General features: G+C 65.4%; 1 protein-coding gene across 4 annotated transcripts; it reads right to left on the bottom strand.

Annotated features, from left to right (window-relative positions):
- Positions 1–641: 641 nt before the first annotated feature.
- KCNQ4 (potassium voltage-gated channel subfamily Q member 4) lies at positions 642–13,267 on the bottom strand. Of its 4 annotated transcripts, XM_031594828.2 has the most exons (15): positions 13,023–13,267; positions 7,661–7,751; positions 7,026–7,152; positions 6,758–6,933; positions 6,542–6,667; positions 6,348–6,485; positions 6,113–6,208; positions 5,894–5,982; positions 5,189–5,347; positions 4,677–4,721; positions 3,120–3,337; positions 2,931–3,033; positions 2,643–2,774; positions 2,347–2,482; positions 642–2,269 (listed from the first exon to the last, which is right to left on the bottom strand). In XM_031594828.2, the coding sequence occupies exons 1-15, from the start codon at positions 13,265–13,267 to the stop codon at positions 2,054–2,056; spliced, it is 2,097 nt and encodes a 698-aa protein (XP_031450688.2). In that variant the 3' UTR covers positions 642–2,053. The 4 variants fall into 4 exon arrangements, with proteins under 4 accessions (XP_031450688.2, XP_089980342.1, XP_089980344.1 ...); XM_090124216.1 differs by lacking the exons at positions 7,661–7,751; positions 13,023–13,267 and having other exon boundaries at positions 644–2,269; positions 2,931–3,030; positions 7,026–7,477; XM_090124217.1 differs by lacking the exons at positions 7,661–7,751; positions 13,023–13,267 and having other exon boundaries at positions 649–2,269; positions 6,348–6,458; positions 7,026–7,474.
- Positions 13,268–17,078: the final 3,811 nt, after the last annotated feature.

Genomic DNA, 17,078 nt, shown 5'->3' with positions numbered 1-17,078 from the left:
GGAGCAATGGGGGCACACGGGGGTTCAGCCTTTTGCATGGCCGGAGCCCCCCGCAGCGATGCACAGACCCCACTGCGGGCACAAGGACTGACCGCGGACCACCTTCCCCACTTCTCCCCCCTCCGAAAAGTGGTGCTGTCAGCCGGGGGCAGGGCAGAGCAGAACGGGGTTTTCCTCCTCGCCCCGACCTGGCTCTCCCTTCAAAGCAGCCCCGGAGGTACCGCAGAGAGCTGCACCGCCAGCAGGTGGGGGTTCCCCGGGATTGCACCCCGCACCCGAGCGCTCCGCGGGGCCACCCAAAGACCCCGTCCCGAAGCAGCCCGGCTGCTCTGGGCGGGGGGGGGGGGGAGCGGCAGAGGGGCTGCAGGGATCGCTCCATCGCTGCGCGGCGGCTGCGGGGCGGCTGTTGGCGAAGGCGCAGCCAGGAAATGCGACGAAGGAACGGCCAAGAGTCCGGCTTCCTCCCGGCAGTGCTGGGGCACTGCGGGCGGGGGGACGCGTGCCCAAGGGGGCCTGACACCCTCCTGAGGGGGCTGCAGCACTGTGAGGAGGGGTCTCGCACCCACATCACGTCTGGAACGCTCCCGAGGCTATCGCGGCGCCATGCCCGTCTGGGGACGCACCGTTTGGGGACACCACACGCCCCGGGAAAGCACAGCCCCTCTGCCGACCGAATGGGAGGTAGGGCAGTGGCTGAGGGGGGGCGGAGGATGGGCGCTGGGTGCTGCGGTGGGGCTGGAGTGCCACCTCTCGGGAGAGCGGGGGCAGAAACCAGGCGGGCAGGCGGCGTCTACTTCAAAGTTTAATGAAAGAAATAAGTTAATAAGTTAATAAAGTGAGGTAACTACGGGCGGCTGGGGGGAAAAAAGAGGGACTGAGGGGCCCAGCCAGCCCCGGGGAGGAGCCCTACGGGTTAAGGACTGAGCGGGGCTGGGGGTGAAGCTGTCACATGCACCCTCGCTCCAGGGCCGGGTACCCACGGCGTGGCTGTGCATCACCCCCTGGGCAGCCCCGGCCCCACGGCACAGCCTGGGGGGCTGCGAGCACAGCCCATGCTGTTCACATGCACTACGGAGGGAAAGGAAGGGCTGGGGGCATCCCCGGGCACAGCCCCGCTGGGAGCAGCAGCAGAGTGGGGTTGGGATCCCCACGATTCGAAGGCAAAAGGGGGTCCCACGAGCCCCCCCGGGGAGGTACCAACAAATTTTGGCACTACTGCGGTGGGGAACTGGAAAGCAGCCCTGGTGCAAGCAGCGTGCAAAGGGCACTGCCACCGCCACGCTGTCCCCACCCGCAGTCACCCCCAGGGGACAGGGACGGGGGCAGGGACAAGCAGAGAAGGAGTCCTCCAGCGGGGGCAGGGAGGGATGCTCCTGGTGGACCACCGCCCCCTCCTCCTGCCCGGCCCCACAGCCTTGGGACCACCCTCCGTGGGGGTCTGAGCCCCCTGCGGAGCAGGACGCAGCCCCGCGTGCTGGCAGGAGGTGCTTATTGCCTACGTTTGTCCCCCGGGTGGCTGTTCCCGGGGGTGTTGCATATTAAGACATTATTGCATATCTGTCTCTTACATATATAGATAGATACTGCCCTGGGAGCATGCAGGGGCAGAAGGCTCTGCCACACTTCTGGAGGTGCAGCCGCAGCCCTGTGAGCAGGGGGGAACCCTGGCAGAGGAGGGCGATGGGGTCACCCCCCCCACCCCGATGAGACCCCATGGGGTTGTGCCCAAGGGCTCAGCTCCGGAGCTGGAGCCTTGCATAGCTGTGCCGGTCCCAGTGCGGCTCTGGGACGTGCAGGACCCCCATAGGGAGGCGGATACACGCTCTGGGCTGGGGGCTCCCAACCCCCCAGGAGAGCACCCACCACAGCACTGCTGCTCCTCCCCATCCCCACCACAGCGCCCAGCACAGAGCGCAGCTGCTGCCCACCCGCAAGGACACCGAGTTCAAGTAATGCAGAGAGGGACGCAGCTCAGTGGTGCCCAGGGGGGGGGGTCCCCACGTCCCCACACCCCCCCACGGCCGGAGCCATCCCTGCGGCCCCATCCCACAGCTCAGTCCATGTTGGCGCTGCCCGACCTGGAGATGCTCAGCGTCTGGGCTGACGCCGACACGTCCTCGTGCTCCACAGGGCTGTGATAATCCGAGGTGATGTCGGGCTCACGGGGCAGCGGCACGGCTGCCAGGCTGAAGGAGTTGGCAGAGCCCTTGCGCAGGCACTGCGAGTAGAGGCCGAGCAGCAGGTCCAGCTTGTGCTCGATGGACTGCACCTGTGGGCACGGGATGAGCGGGTCCCCATGGGATAGTGACATGGTGACATGGTGACACGTGGCTGTCCCCTCCATACCTGCCTCTCCACCTTGACCACGCGGCCCATCATGCTCAGCTCATCCACCAGCTCTGCATCCAGCACTGCCTTCTCCCCCTTCTCCCGGATCTTCTTGTCAGCAGCAGGGCCCCCCCTGCCCACAATCTGGTCCACGCTGCAGGAAGGGGGCATGGTGCATCATTCCCAATGGGGTCAATGGGGATGGGGCTGGTGCACGGGGCCCCATTGATGGCCACGGGGCTGGCAGGATGTGCCCCACGTAACTGGGGACCTGCAGGACCCCAGAGTCTCCCCCCGCCCCGGGGCCATCTCACCGTGTCTGCAGGCTCTTGATCCTGCCCAGCATGTCCAGGTGCCCAGCTGAGTACTGCTCAATGACATCCTTCACATCATAGGGCCGCAGGGTCTCCTTGAACTTCCTCTTGGCCACCAGGAACTTGAGGATCCTGTGAATGGTGGTGGGGGGGCTGGATGCAGGCATGGGGCGGGCAGAATGGCCAGCACCCGGGGGTCTGTTTGTTGCTATGGGGTCGTGGTGGGAACCCAGCCCCCGTGGCTCTGCATGTCCCGGTGCACGGGGACACGGGGCAGGATGCGCTCACCGCACAGCACGAATCAGGGTCTTCACTGCTGGCATGATGTCCTCGAAGGTCAGGTCGCAGTGGGAGCCCTTCTCCTCGCCGCTGTCCTCTGGTGGGCACTCTGCTGCAAGGGCGGGGGTGAGACAGAGGTCTCAGCCCCTACACTGAGCCCCCCCCCCCGGGCCTCCCGTGTCCCCCCCCGGCGCTCACCCTCAGGTTGCAGCCGCGGTTTGAGCCGCAGCGATGCGCGGAAGCGCGTGCGGTCGTTGAAGCTCCAGCTCTTGTGCACCTTGCTGGGGCTGGGGGCTTCGGGGACGGCCTCGGTGCTGGGGGAGCGGTGCAGGGGGGGGCCCAGGTGCAGGCGGCCGCGGCTGCCCAGGCGCTGCGGGGAGCCCAGGCGGATGCGCTCCTTGATGCCCATCTTGGTGCTGCGAGTGGGGGGGGGGTGGGGGCAGAATCAGTGCCTGGCGGGTGCCCGGGGAGCAAGGATGGGGACGGGGGGTGGAAGGGATGGGCAGCCCCCAGCATATGAACTGGGCACGAGCTCAGGCTGGCAGCAGGCATCACTGCATGCCCGTGCGGAGCAGCCTCTATGCAGCTCTTTCTGAGAGCAGAGAGAGGAGACAGACGGATGGTGGAGGGACAGATGGGGGGGGGGACACGCAGCAGAGCAGTGCATGGAGCAGCCCCATTCCTGCTGACACGTGGGGCCGGCCAGGCCCTGCCATCCTCCTCCTCCTGCAGGCTGCACCACCGTTCTGCTCTGCTCCTGCAGCCCCACTGCAAACTCTGCTCCCGAAACCAACGCTCTGCTGGCTCGGGGGAGGCTGGGGGGGGTGGGGGGATGGAACAGAAGACATCATTTATGTAGGACCGACACAAAAACACCACCTGGTGCTGCCTTGGGGTGACAGGGGACTGCAGGCACACGTTGGGACATGAGAGGAGGCCAAGCAGAATGGGACCCAAGAGCAGAGGGAGTCAGAGCTGTGCAGGATTCAGCACACAGCGCAGTGCAGGGAGACCCCTGCTGCTGTGCAGGGGATGCCACAAAACCGCAGTCGGAAGAACAACTCCATGAATTTCCCTGGCTGGGAGCCGGGTCTGGGCTGGCAGCACACACAGGATGGGGAAATTCCTTCCCCAAGGGGAGGGCGGGGGGGGGGGGCAGGCTGTTGGGCACACTGCCATGGGGTTACCCTCAGTTTGCTGCTGTCGGACACGGCACAACCAGGCTGCACGGGGAGAAACTGAGGCACAGCCCAATGTGCCCAAGCCGGCTCCCAGCCCAAGCCATGCACAGCCCCCAGTGCTGCATCACAGCCCAACCCCCCCCATCCCTCTGCCCCATCCCCTGCCCAGCAGGCTCCCCATGCACCCGGCAGCTCCTGGGCCGCGGTACCTCCGTCTCCACGTGGCCCAGGTTCTCAAGAGCCTCCGCTTCCCACCACCCGCCTGGCTGGGGGCAGGGCAGGGACACAGAGAAAGAGAGCATCAGTGAGCTGAGCTGAGCCGGTGCACCTCGGCCCCACAGCGTGCCTGACCCCCATGTGAGGGCACAGAGCCCCCAGGCACCTCCTCCCTGCTGCGGAGGTGAGAAATGTGAGCACGTTTGTGTAGGTCCTGCATAAACACTGATGGCTGTCGGTCCCGGTGGCGGAGCTCTGTGTGGGTGCACAGCAGCGGCACGGGGAATGGTGCCAGTGTCCCCATGGGAGGATGGCACAGAGCGGCCAAACCACGGCCACGTTTTGGGGCGAACGTTACCTGAGGCTCAAGCACTTGTGGGGCTGCACGTCCTCCTCCTTCCAGCTTCGGGGTGAGTGGGGCAGGGAAGGTGTGGGGGGATGGAGAGCGGAAGGTGAGCAGGAGATGGGAGGGGAGAAAGAGAAGATGAGATGTTATGAGAGGTGATGCTCGCGGAGAAGCCGGGTTGGGACCGGGAGCCCCCGGCCCGTACTCACCTGGCCGTGCCCGCAGCCCTGCAGTGGGGCAGCATCACAGCTCAGCACATCCCTGTGCCGCACCAGACTTCCCGGAGCCGCAGCTCCGGCACCGCGGGGAGGCAGAGCTGAGCCGTCGGCCCCGACTGACCCTGACCCAAAGAGCCGCTGCCCTGTCCCGGGTGGCACGGTGGGAACACCGGGTGCCCTTCAGCCCCTGGAGTCGGGGACCACGCTGGGTCCCCCCACGCAGCATCCCGGGGCGGCTGCTCTGCTGCTGGCGGCGGCACCACGCGCAGACACACACACACAGGGGCAGAGCCGGCTGCTCCCTACCTGTCCCCGGCACACGCGGCGGGGATGGGGCTTTTCTGGCCAGAGGTGAAGAAGGGCTGATACGGCGGCGGGGCTCCGTCAGGCCATTTTTTCACCTCTGAATTCCTAAATCCTCCGTTGCGGGCTCGGTGCAAGTGCTCAAACATTAGGAGCAGCTCTCTGAGGTTGGGGGTTAAATAAAAACATGGAGAAATTAAAACTTCCCAAAAGAAACGAGATGAGCAAAACCAAGGCGGTGCAGAGCCGGGTCCTCCGTGCGAAACCAAGCGCCAAAACGGAGCCAAACAAGAAGCAAAAGCAGAGCGGGCGCTGGGGTCCCAAATCCAGCTCCTCCACAGCTCCCGGTGCAGCGGGACCGGGAGCCGCCGCGGGGCACAGAGCTCCGTGAGGACGGCTGGTAAGAAATCTCCGCCTTCGGAAAAGCAAAAAGGTGAAACGGAACCGCCCGTCCACTGGAGGCGGAGGAGGGCAGAGGGCTGAGCCCCGTGCGGTGCGCGCTTAGCTGTGACTGTCAGCACCGCTCCTCCCCCAGGAAGCGATGGCGGGTGAGAGGTGGCGGTGGGGTGGGTGCTGTGAGTGGGGAGGGGGGCACTGGGCAGCCACCAGGCTGCGGCTCTGTGTGCCCACGTGTGTGTGCTCGCTGCAGTGCTCACCCATCAGCCCTGCACGGACCCCCGGTGAACCCCCCCGTGCCCCCTCCCCTACCTGAAGGAGGGCAGCAGGCTGTCGTAGTAGCACCACGTGGCCGTCAGGTACCCCCGGCTGGCATCTGTGGAGTACAGCCGCCAGGCTGCCTGCAGGGGGAAGTAATCCGTGGGTCAGCCTGAGCCCCCGAGCCTCCTCCCAAGCCCCCAGGTCAGGATCCAGCCGCGGGTCATGGAGGGACGGTGGCACTGCAGGAGGAGATGGGTGCAGATGGGGCACCTGGATCAGGTTTGCTGCTGGGGTCCTCCTCTTCTCAAAGTGCTTCTGCCGGTGCTGCTCCTGCACCTTGAGGGCAAAACCAGAGCCCAGGATACCCTGGAGATGGGAGGAGGATGGGGCACAGGGGGGTCACCTCCACAGGGGCGGGTTTTACCCCTTTCTCCCAAATTCCCGCCCTGCAATGGGACACGGAGAGCGGGGACCCCTCCAGCCTCCCAGCCCCGGCCACACTCACCGCAGGCAGCGCAAAGAAGGAGATGCCGAGCAGAGCAAATCCGGCTGCCAGCATCCGTCCCAGCCACGTCTGCGGCGTCTTGTCCCCGTAACCAATGGTGGTCAGCGTCACCTGCGCGGGGAGAGAACACGGGGGGCCCTGCAGGGAGCTCCCCCCACCACGGCCCCCTCCCACCCTCCCACCGCTGAGCTTACCGTGCCCCACCACAGCGAATCGGCGTAGGTGGCGAACTCCCCATTGGTGTCCTTCTCGGCCAGGTAGACGAGGAAGGAGGCGAAGATGAGCACCAGGAAGCCGATGTACCACGCGGTGATCAGCTCCTGCAGGCAGCGGGGGTCAGCGGGGCCGGATGGGGGGGGGAGTTGGGAGGGTGGGCACGGGGCGGGGGCTCGCGGGGGGCCGCCCCCCACCTTGCTGTGCGCGTAAACCACGGAGCCCAGCAGCTTCCAGGTGCCGCCGCGGCGGTCCATGCGCACCATGCGCAGGATCTGCAGGAAGCGCATGCTGCGCAGCGCAGACGTGGCGAAGATGTTGCCCTGCGTGCCGGCCGCGATGACGGCCACAGAGGCGATGAAGACGATGAAATCTGGAAGGGGATGGGGGGCAGTGAGGGGGAGCACCGGTGAGGCAGCCCCCAGCCCCACGTCCCCCCATCTCCCCACGTCCCCCCGGCGCTACCTATCACACAGAAAGGTTTCCGGGCGAAGCGCAGGCGGCCCCGCCAGCCCCGGTAGCGGCAGCAGCAGCCGGCCGCCCAGACGCGGATGACGTACTCCATCCCGAACACCACGATCATGACAAATTCCTGAGGGGAAAAGCACAGCACGAAGCGGACAGTGTGGGGTGGGCGCTTTGGGATGGGGCGAATTGAACGGCGGTGCGTGGGGAGCGCTGTATCCCCCCTCCCCCCCCCAGAACATCCCCGGCGCGGCGGCTCCTGCGCTGCTCCTCCTGCCGGCACCGAGCAGAGCCGGGTTCTGTTCCTCCTCCGTCAGCATTGTCCTCCGGCCGCGCGCCCCAACCGGCCCCGCTGCTTACTTGCGGGAAAGTCACAAGGACCTTCCCGATTTAGTCTTCGTCACTCGGGAGAACTCCGGCGTCAGCCCTTTCTGACAGTTTGGGGGAAAAGTCGGCCTTTTCTTAACCCCCCCCCCCCCCCACCTCTGCCCTGCTTCCTCCAGCGGTCTGAGTCCCTCCCCCCTCACCAAGACGCACACCAGAGGGGTGAAGAGAAGCTGAGGGAATGGGAAGGGCTATGGGGTGACAGTGGGTGCAGTGTGGGGAGGGGGACCCTGAGTGCCCCCCCCACTTACCAGGATGAAGAGGCACTGGTTGGCCAACTTCTGGTGCTCCTGGATGGTGGAGAAAACGGAGAGCACCAGGCAGCTGAAGACGAGTAGGAATCTGGAAGCAGAGCACGCAGGGTTGGGGTTGGAGGCACTATAGGGGGTGGCACACGGTGCTCCGCAGGGCTGACCCTGACCCACAGCTCCAGCTCCCAGTGCCCACCTTCTGCCCCCACCCAAACCTGTGGGAATTGCTTCAGGATTAATTGCGAGTTCTCATGGGGCCCCACCTGAGTGCTGCTTTCAGCTCTGGGCCCTGGCACAGGAACGTGGGGATGCTCAGAGGTGGGAGCAGCTCTGCTATGAGGGAGGCCGAGGGTGTGTAGCACAGGGAGGGCTCCAGGGAGACCCCACACCTGCCTCCCCCTGGAGCCATGGAAGCACAAGAACAAAACCCTCCATGTGCCACGGGGCAGCTGTGCCCAATGGTCCCATCCCCTGGAATGGGGATGTGTCCCCGGGTCACCCCACAGCACTTGGAGGAGGAGGTGGAGGAGGAGGAGGAGGAGGAGGAAGGCCGGGCTCCAACAGCACGTGGCTCAGTGCCAGGCTGTGCCGCAGCCCTGCAGCCTTTCCCCCGGCAAAACTGCTGCTAATGAAAGGCAGGCAGGGAACCCGAGGCCCCACAGCACGGCGGGCTGTGCTGCTGCAGGGTAGGAACAGCACATCTGCTGCCCCACTGCCACCATGGGGGGGACAGAACCCGGCGTGGCGGACGGGGAGCTGCCCTGAGGCCATGCGCCCCGAGAACCGGCTGAAGGCAAAAGGGGCTTTGGCCCATTTAAAATAAGGGAGGAGGGGAAAAAAATAGATCCTGGAGCTGAAGCAAACGAAACTCTCCAAAAATACATTTTTTTTCCCCTGATCCAGCGGTTCTAAAAATGGAAAGCAGAGGGTTGGTGCCACCGTGCCACGTGATGTGCGAAGGGCCGGAGCCGCTCTGTGTGACAGCGTGGGGCACCGCGGCCCCGGGGTGGGCACTGAGACCGTGGGGATGTGGGAGGGGGCTCAGCACAGAGCGTTGGGCGGGGGTCACCGTGTGGTGTGAGTGCAGGAAGGAGCAGGAGCTGGTTTGGGACACAGAGATGCTGGGGAGGGGGATGCTGGAGGGGATGGAAGGGTCAGAGCTGAGCAAGGAGTGGGCTGTGCTGTGCCATGCTGTGCTGTGCCATGCTGTGCTGTGCTGTGCCATGCTGTGCTGTGCCATGCTGTGCTGTGCTGTGCTGCAGCAGCTCTGCCCCCCCCGGTGCTCATCCCTCTGTGCCCACCCCAGCACTGTGCCAACCCTTAACACAGCAGCACTGCTCCCCGCTGAGCCCCAGGAGCAAAATAAGGTCTGGAGGAGCGGCCCAGGGCAGCGCCTTCGTGCACCATCAGCAAGAAGGATTATCCAAGCGGGATTTAGCCGGCAATTACACAGGCAGCGAAGCACAAAGCAGAAGAGAATGCAGAAATCACCCTGGCTGCAAAGGCTGGTGCTCCTCACCCAACGTGGGGTGCGGGAACGGGGGGGTCCCTTCTTCCCCGAGCACTGTTCCTTGCAGCAATGGACCACGCAGGCGAGGGATGCCTGCAGCCCGGCCCCAGGGAGAGATGCTGTGAGACACCTGATACCCAGCGATACATCCAGAGCCCTCAGCAAAAAACATTCTGCCTGGGGAAGGCTGTTTAGGGGTGGCAGCCCCCCCAGCCCTGGTGTAGGACACAGTCATGTGAGCCCCAGCGGTCCGGCTGGGAAACAACTTGCTGGGAATGCATCACCTGCTGGGAATTAACTCACAAAGCCACGCAAACACCCCGTCCCGGCAGCTCCTAAGCAGCTTAAGGCATGGTCAGCTGCGGGGGGAGCCAGGAAGGAAGGGGCTCCCCACAGCCCCGGGTGGAGGGGACATTGCAGCAGCACTGAACGGCGTTGCAGTGATACAGAGCATGCAGGGCAGCTCACACCCTGCAGGCACAGTGCCTGCCTGCGGGAGCACTTCTCCCTCTGTGCCCCCAGATATTAATTAAAACCCATCGGGGGGGGGCCCTGCTTGGAGAAGGCGAATCTCCTCGCATTAATCTTCATTAGAGTGGCCTCGGCCATATGCTGCTGGCTGCATGGGAGGGGATGGAGCAGGTGAGCTGGGAAAGATGCTGAGGTCGGGGAAAGAGGCGCAGGGGCAGCCCTGGTTGGCAAAGGGCAGTGTGGGTTGGGGGGGGACCCCTGGGTGAGGAGGAGGGGGCAAACAGCTGTGCTGTGGCCCCCGGTGCCAAGCAGGAAAACAACACACAGTGCCAACAGCTCGGTGTGGGGATGGGTGGGCACGCAGCCCCACATGGGCTGACCCACACTTGTGGGGAAGGGGTCAATGTGGGACAAACGAACCCGGCGGCACCGGGGGGGACGGGGATGGGGTCGGTGCTTTGCTGCTCCGCACGGCCCCGTCAGCTCAGCCCGGGCTGTATAAACAGCATGTCCTATAAATCCACCCCGCAGCCTTCCAGGAGAGCCGGGCAGGCGGCCTGTCCGCCCCAGGATATAAATAACTGCGCTGTTTGCAGCGTAACCATGGCACGGCCGTGCGCTGCAATGGGACGGGGGACGCAGCCACCGCTCCCCAACGGCACACGGGGCTCCACGGCTGAGCTCTGCCCCACAGCCCCCTCAGTGCCCACCAGGGGGGTGGGAGCCCGCAGCCCCAGCAGCTTTGGTGCGTCACCCCATGGCTGAGCCCCACACCTCACCCCAATCGGTCACCGCGGATGCTTCGCACGGAGCGGCCACGCGCTGCACAGCCCAGCATGGAGGGCTTTGCTGGGGACCTTTGGGGCACGGGGACATGAATGCCACTGGGGCCCAAACCCGTGCTGAAGGCAGCAGCAAAAGGGGAAATTAGGGAAGAAAAAAAAAAAAAAGGAAAAAGGCAATCAATGCAGAGTTTCATGTTGCGCCATCGTCGCTTAATTTTACGCCCCAGCGACAGCGCGTCGGGTTCAGGAACTGCTGCGCCGGCGGCTCCGTGCGGGCACTGCCCCAAAGCAGCTCCCATTTCACAGCCGGGCAAGGTGAGCACAACCCGGGGACGGCCCCACCGGGGGGCACAGCCTCCCCCGGCCTCAGCACCCATCCCATTGCCACCGCCTGAATGCAGAGTCGGGATGGGAAAGCGTTCCTCCTGCTGAAGCCCCGCGTGAGGCGCCCGCGCTTGGAGATGAGCGCCGCGTTAAACCTCGGAGCTGATCTGGGAGAGGCTCTTAGCGCGGCAGGCAGCGCCGAGCGGGGGATGAAGCAATTTCCCTGCGGCCCCAGCTGGGATTGCTGCGCTCTGCCACGTGCTAAGCGTCGAGCTGAGCGGCCGAAGGCTCTGAGCACAGCGACAATCCCCGGCATCGCAGGGAAACCGCTCGTCCTGCTGCCATCCCCATCAGCAGCGCCCACACTACGCTGTCCCAGTGCCGTGCCCAGCCCCGGGGCTGCATTTGGGCACTGGGCTGCGATCGGTGCTGCTGCCCCCAAAACACCACGCCCTGAGCTCCCCGTCCCCGTGGAGCAGCAGCATCCGGAGCGCTGCTCCCTGTCCTAAGCTCTGCGTGCTGCCCCTGATGCAGCGCTGCACACGCAAAGAGGAGGCTGAAAAAGGCAGTCTGCGTTTGCCTCTGGCTGTAAAGCTTTAGGTTAAGGCTCCAGTCACGCTCCCAGATTTTCTCTGTAAGCTCCAGGGCCAGAAGCTCTGACAGGAGCCCAGGCACAGCGCGGCCCCAATGCGAGGGGACAGAAGGATGGGAGCGGCCCCACTGCAGGTCAGCTTCACAGCAGGCAGGGCTGGGGCTGCAGGGATGGGGCGGTGACAAATCCCCCCTGCGATGTGCACCAACACCGGCTCAGCTGGAGCTATTTGGGATCAGTTTGGCAGCAGAAAGAGATGAAGTTCTGCAATAAGGGTCGCAGCTCGGCCCTGCTGAACCACTCGGGGCAGAGGGGGGGCGGGAAGCGCTTTGCTTCGCAGCAGGATTTCTGTGTTAGCACATCTTGGTGTCAGAGCCGGGCTGTGGGGAGCTGCCATCATTCTGGGATGAGTCCATGGACCGCAGCACCGCTGTGCCCCGATGTCTCTGAGGAGATGGGTTTGAGCCCTCCCCGCTCACAGCCCAGCACTCGGACACGCAGGGTTCACTCCTGCAAACGTCAGCGCCCAGTGAAAACCTCATCTCCAGCTGAGGGAGAGGGAAACGGGGCAGAGCTGCGAGCTGAGCTCCGCTCCCAGAAAGGCTCCATCCAACGTGAGCCCCGCAGGGCGCTGCGGGAGGGCCGGGTCGTGGCCGTGGGCTGGCAGGGAAGGGGCGGCTTGGAGCCACGCACAGCACCAGCAGGTAAACCCACGGGAGCCCCACGGTGCCACCGACCCAACGTGCACCTCACATCCAGTGCTGCGTGGTTGTTTCTGGGGAAAACACACTGAGGAGGATCCCTCTGCCAAAGCCCGGCGAGCACCCAAAAGCCCGACCCCCCCACCTCTCTTTCCATGGGGTTTCAGCTGCCATCCTTAATTACAGCTTTTCGAGGGCAGCGTTTGCAGCGCAGGTATTATTTCCGATGCACAGCGCGGGGGTGTGAGAAGCAGCACCGCTCCCCGGGGAGCTCAGGTGCGCGGCGATCAGGTGACGGGCCGCCCGGACGGCTCCGTGCGCGCACTTCGGCGAGACCCACTTTCCAAAGCGGCCGCCTTTCTCACGGCACGGCCGGGCAGGAGCGGCAGCATCCCCCCCCGCATCACCCCGTTATGGCACCGCAGCCGCCCGGAGCGTTTCGGACACCCGGCACAATCGGCGCACGCACGGCTCAGCTTTGCCGGAGCGGCCCGACGCGCGGCGGGGAGCGGACGTGAGCCCGGAGCATCCCCGTCTGCAGGGCGATGCCGTAATGCCGGGCTCGTAACGCTCCGGGCTTCGGTGCCCGCTGCCATCCTTTACGCGCAGCTCCGGGCACCGCAGCCCCACGGCGTTACCCAAAGCCGCCGTCCCCACCCCACGGGCGCAGCGAGGCGGGGACTCGCTCTGTGCTTCCCCCGCGGCCCCCCACCCCAGTTCTACCCCGACCCCTCCCGAGTCCCCTCCTCTCATCTTTGGGTCTCCCCCCGCGGCGGGAACGCGGGAGGGGACGGGGCCGGAGCGGGACGGTGACCGACGGGCACCGCGTTCGGAAGAGCTCCCGGGGCTCAGCCGCGCTCCGCACGGACCCTCCCGCCCCACGGCCCGGATCCCCCCCGACCGCCGGGAAAACTTCGGTAAAAGCATCGCCGCCCCCCCGCCCCGGGAGCGAAGGGGGTCCCGCACGGCCGGCACTCACATGAAGGCGTGGTACACGAAGGCCCACCCGCGGGGCCGCTCCAGCACGTTGTAGAGGCAGTTCTGCAGTCGGCGGCGGCAGCTGCGCGCGGTCCCGGCGGGGCGGGAGGCGGCCGCGGGGCGCGGAGCCGTCGGTGCCCCCCGACGGTTGAGGGGAGCGCTGGGAGGGGGGGTCCCGTCCTCGCTGCGCACCGCCGTCAGCGCTGCCCCCCGCCGTCCCCCGCCGCTCCGCGCCGCCCCGGCCATGGCGCGCGCCGCCCCGCTCACCGCCCCGCCGCCTCCCGCCGCATGGCCCCGCGCTGCGGAGCGCTCGGCCCGTCCGTCCCGTCGCGTCCCGCCCTCCCGCGGCCGCTGCCCGCCGCCACCTGCCTTTAGCCGCCCCTGCGGGCCCTCCCCCGCCGCTCCCCTCGGCCCGCCCCGCAGCACCTGGCCCCCGCCCCCGGCACCGCCGCGATGGGCGCCCGCGGGGGGCGCGGCCCCGGCCGGGGCGGAGGGGAGGGGGATCCCCGCGGGGTGACGCTGCTCCGAGGGCGCCTGCTGACCCCGCTTCGGGCAGGGAGCGCGCGGTCCCGGGGGTGGGGAACGTCCCGGAGCGGCCGTCCCACGCTGCAGAGCATCGCGGGCGGTGGGGCGGCGAGCATCCCGGCAGCGAGCATCTCAAACTGCGGGTGCGGAGCGTCCTGCGACGCGCATCCCTGACAGCCGAGCGGGAGCAGCGTCCCAAAGCTGCAGGTACGGAGCATCCCGGCAGCGAGCACCCCGACCCTGCGGTGCCCGGCGCCTCTGGGAGCCGCTCTGCACGGAGCGCTTCGGCCACGCGCATCCGTCCCTTCCTGCGCTCCGGATCCGCCGACACCCCCCGCACTTCGCTCCCCCGCCACTTTGCCCCGCTCCCAGCCGGACCCGCGCCCCACAGAGGCCGTTTGCCCCCACCCCACTGCTGCCCTGAGCTCCTGCAGAGCAGAGCGGTTACAGCGCGGGGCGGTGAATTATTTAACGTGGTTGGAGATCCTGGCACCGGCGTGTGCCCGTGTGAGCACTGCGGTATTTGGGAGGTGTAGGGAAGTGCACACACAATAAATAGACACTTACGTTGATTTGGGCACGGGGGGGAAATGGTCCCGGCCAGCATTTCCCACCCCCCAGGAGCCGTTCTGCCAACACAAACCCCAGCACAGCAACGAGAGCTGTGTCCACAGAGGCTGAAATCGTGCAAACCCAAACCAGCACCCTCCGGATCCCTGCAGCCCCCCCGGTGCTCCCCAATAGGACCCTGCACCCCTCAGCGCTGTGGAGCTCCCTGACCTTCACTGCTGCCTTCGTGCAGCGCCGGGCTGCGCTCTGCTGGGTTGGGTTTCACCTGGGACAGATCGAAGCCTCGGGGCTGCGCAGGGGCAGAGCTAAGGTGACCCCAAAGGACTCGGATGGGGCGTGGGGTCCCTTGAGGGAGGGCTCTGGGGAGTGGGAACCGTTGCGTTTATTCACAGGAGGTGGGAATTGCTTCACACTGCTGCTCTGTGGCTGGATGGGCTGCCCAGCCAACGTCTGGCTCTTGCTGGGGAAGCATCAGGAGAGCTCAGTTTGGAAGCAAAGAAGAACCAGTGATTTATTTTTTAACCACAGACGTCACTTCTCCAACTTGTTTGTTGGGCGCTGCGAGCTGCTAATAAATTAGAGGGACGGAGCAGTGCCACGGCCCAGCACTGCCCTCCCTGAGGCTCCCATTGCGAGAGTTTCACTTTTGCAAATCCCACTCAGAGCTGCAATCCTCCACTGCTGCACAGCACTGCAGGTGCAGCTGTGCCCGAGGGCTGAGCTGCACACACACAGCGGCCGGGGCTGCAGCGGGCACCTCTGCCACTGCTGGAGCTGCAGACAGAGCCAGCTGCAATCAACGGGCACAGCCCACCCCCAGAAATGGGGCTGGGGAAGCCAGCAGGCGTTATCCCGGCTGTGAGCTGTGCCTCCTCCAGTCTGGCCTTAAAGAGCATTTCCGATGCTGGGCGATGAGAGCAGGGAGGCCTGCGTGCCTGGAGCCTGCTGCCCTCTTGGGATTGCAGCTCAAATTCCTGGCACGGATGGGAGGCTGGGATTTGCATCTACAGGATTTCCAGTAAGTTTTGCAGCCCTGGTATGCAGCTGCAGAGCTGCTGGCCGGGGGGGGAAAGGGGGCAGGTGTGATGGGGGCACTGCGGGATGGGGGGCTGTGATGGGGCAGGGTAAAGCCCCGGGTTGGTGCCCTGGATGGGGGTGCTGGGAGGTCCTGGGGCTGATGTCATGGAGGGGAGGATGTGAGCAGCCCCATGGTGTGAGGGATCCTGTGCTGGGAGCGGGGAGATGAGGGCAGACTGCTGGGAGCTGCAGGAGCTGTGCAGCACCTGCGTCTGCGTGAGACTTGGCCTCAGCCCAGGGCAGTCAGCACCCGGCCTGGAGCTGCTGTGCTCCAGCAGACAGGAGGCTGAGAGCTGACCCTGAGCTGCTGTGCCTGCGTGGGTTCTGCTTCTGCCCAGCGCTGTGTGCTGCAGCACCAGGTCCTAGAGAGCCCCTGCGTGGGGTTCCCAGGAGCTGGACTGCTTGTGGTGCTCAGAAGGGAAGAGCTGGAGCACGAGCACCTCAAAAATGCGTCAGGCACATCAGCCATGCTCCCATGGAGCCCATTTCCCACCGTGGTGGCTGGTCCCCATTGGGGCAGTGTCACTGAGCACTTCTCCATCGTGCCCGGAGCCCCCGGCAGCACCGTGACCTTCACGGCTGTGTTTTCCTCAGGCAGAGCAGCCTGAGATGTGCACCCCGGGGCAGAGCAGCTGTCAGCAGCACAGTGCAGCTTTCCCCAGCATCAGCTGCCCGTTCTCACCCGCACGGCGGCCGTGCTGAGCTCATCCCAATGAGGAGACACAGAAACTGCTCCTGGGGAGGGAAGCACTGAGCGGGGCAGACGGGGATGCTGCACTGTTCTCAGACCCAAAGCTGAGGGTGCCAGCTGCTTTGTGCTGTGTGTGTTGTCCAGCTGTGTGCCCAGGGTCTGCCCTGCCAGCTCCGGGAGCGGGGCAGAGCCCCAGGTTAAGGTTAGAAGGCAGCCACTGAAATGGGTCCCAAACCATTTCTCCTATGAGTGGGGACCAAAAGGATCAGAGCAGCACACACAGCCTTATATGGGAGATCTGGCTCTTATTAACGCCTGGGGTTTACAGTACCTGTGACAGCCAAACGATTTCAGCTATCTTCATAACAGCACAGCTGCTGGAGGCACTGAGGGCACTCCTCTGGGAGCACAGATGCCTTATCTCCGTTATGAGCTCAATATGAACACTGCCAGCCCCAGTGTTACCTGCACAGAGCAGAGCTCTCACACTGCTGGCAGAGCTCTGATTTCAGGCAGCCCTCGGGACGATGCTGCGTGGGGAGCATCCGCAGCATCCCCCACTGGGGCTCCCACAGAAAGAAACCACTCTGCTTTCAGCCACACCACCTCACACCCATTTTCTGTCCTTTCGGAAGAAGTCCTTTCCTCTTTTTTTCCCCCATTCACATTTAAACTCTTTCCAGCAAACGCATCACACAGCGCTGCTTTGGGGGAAAGAGCTTTCCTTTGGCAGAGCCCAACGTGCAGCTTGCAATGCAGGGCAGTGGTCAGCCCCATGAGCCGGCTCTGCTGTGGGCTCAGAGCTGGGGGTCCCCCAGCACACAACCCAACCGCAGCCGCCCGTGGGTGCCCTCTCGTGGCCGCCGTCCCCGCGCAGAGCTCTCACCCCGCACTTCTCCACCTTCCCTGCTCTGCTCCCGGCTCTCACACCGCCGAACCGCGGCAAACTCAGCATTTCCACCAGCAGAAAAGCAGAGCTGCCGGCGCTGGCTCCGTCCCTCGTGCCGTCCCGGCTCTGCCAACACCACGGAGCCCCTCCGGGACACAGCGCCAAGTATGTCACACTGCCTGACGTCGGACACAAAGATTATGAGCTGCGAAACCTCACCCGAGCTCCAGCCAAGAGCTCAGCCCAAGCGAGCTGCTGCCAGCATCCCTGCAGCACTGTGCTCCTCACTGCTCCTCGCTGCTCCT

The sequence above is a fragment of the Phasianus colchicus genome, chromosome 24, assembly GCF_987193195.1.
Source record: "Phasianus colchicus chromosome 24, bPhaCol1.hap1.1, whole genome shotgun sequence".
Taxonomy (NCBI): domain Eukaryota; kingdom Metazoa; phylum Chordata; class Aves; order Galliformes; family Phasianidae; genus Phasianus; species Phasianus colchicus.
Note: the sequence above shows the minus strand (reverse complement) of the source record. Positions and strands in the feature narration are given on the sequence as shown.

Excerpts from the sequence above, each read along its gene's own strand:
- KCNQ4 (XM_031594828.2), bottom strand. The coding sequence starts at position 13,267 with ATGGCCGGGGCGGCGCGGAGCGGCGGGGGACGGCGGGGGGCAGCGCTG. Across the intron at positions 5,983-6,112 it reads CAGCAGCAAACCTGATCCAG|GCAGCCTGGCGGCTGTACTC; the intron begins GTGCCCCATCTG and ends TTCCCCCTGCAG. Across the intron at positions 5,348-5,893 it reads AGCCTGCTGCCCTCCTTCAG|AGAGCTGCTCCTAATGTTTG; the intron begins GTAGGGGAGGGG and ends CCCCAACCTCAG.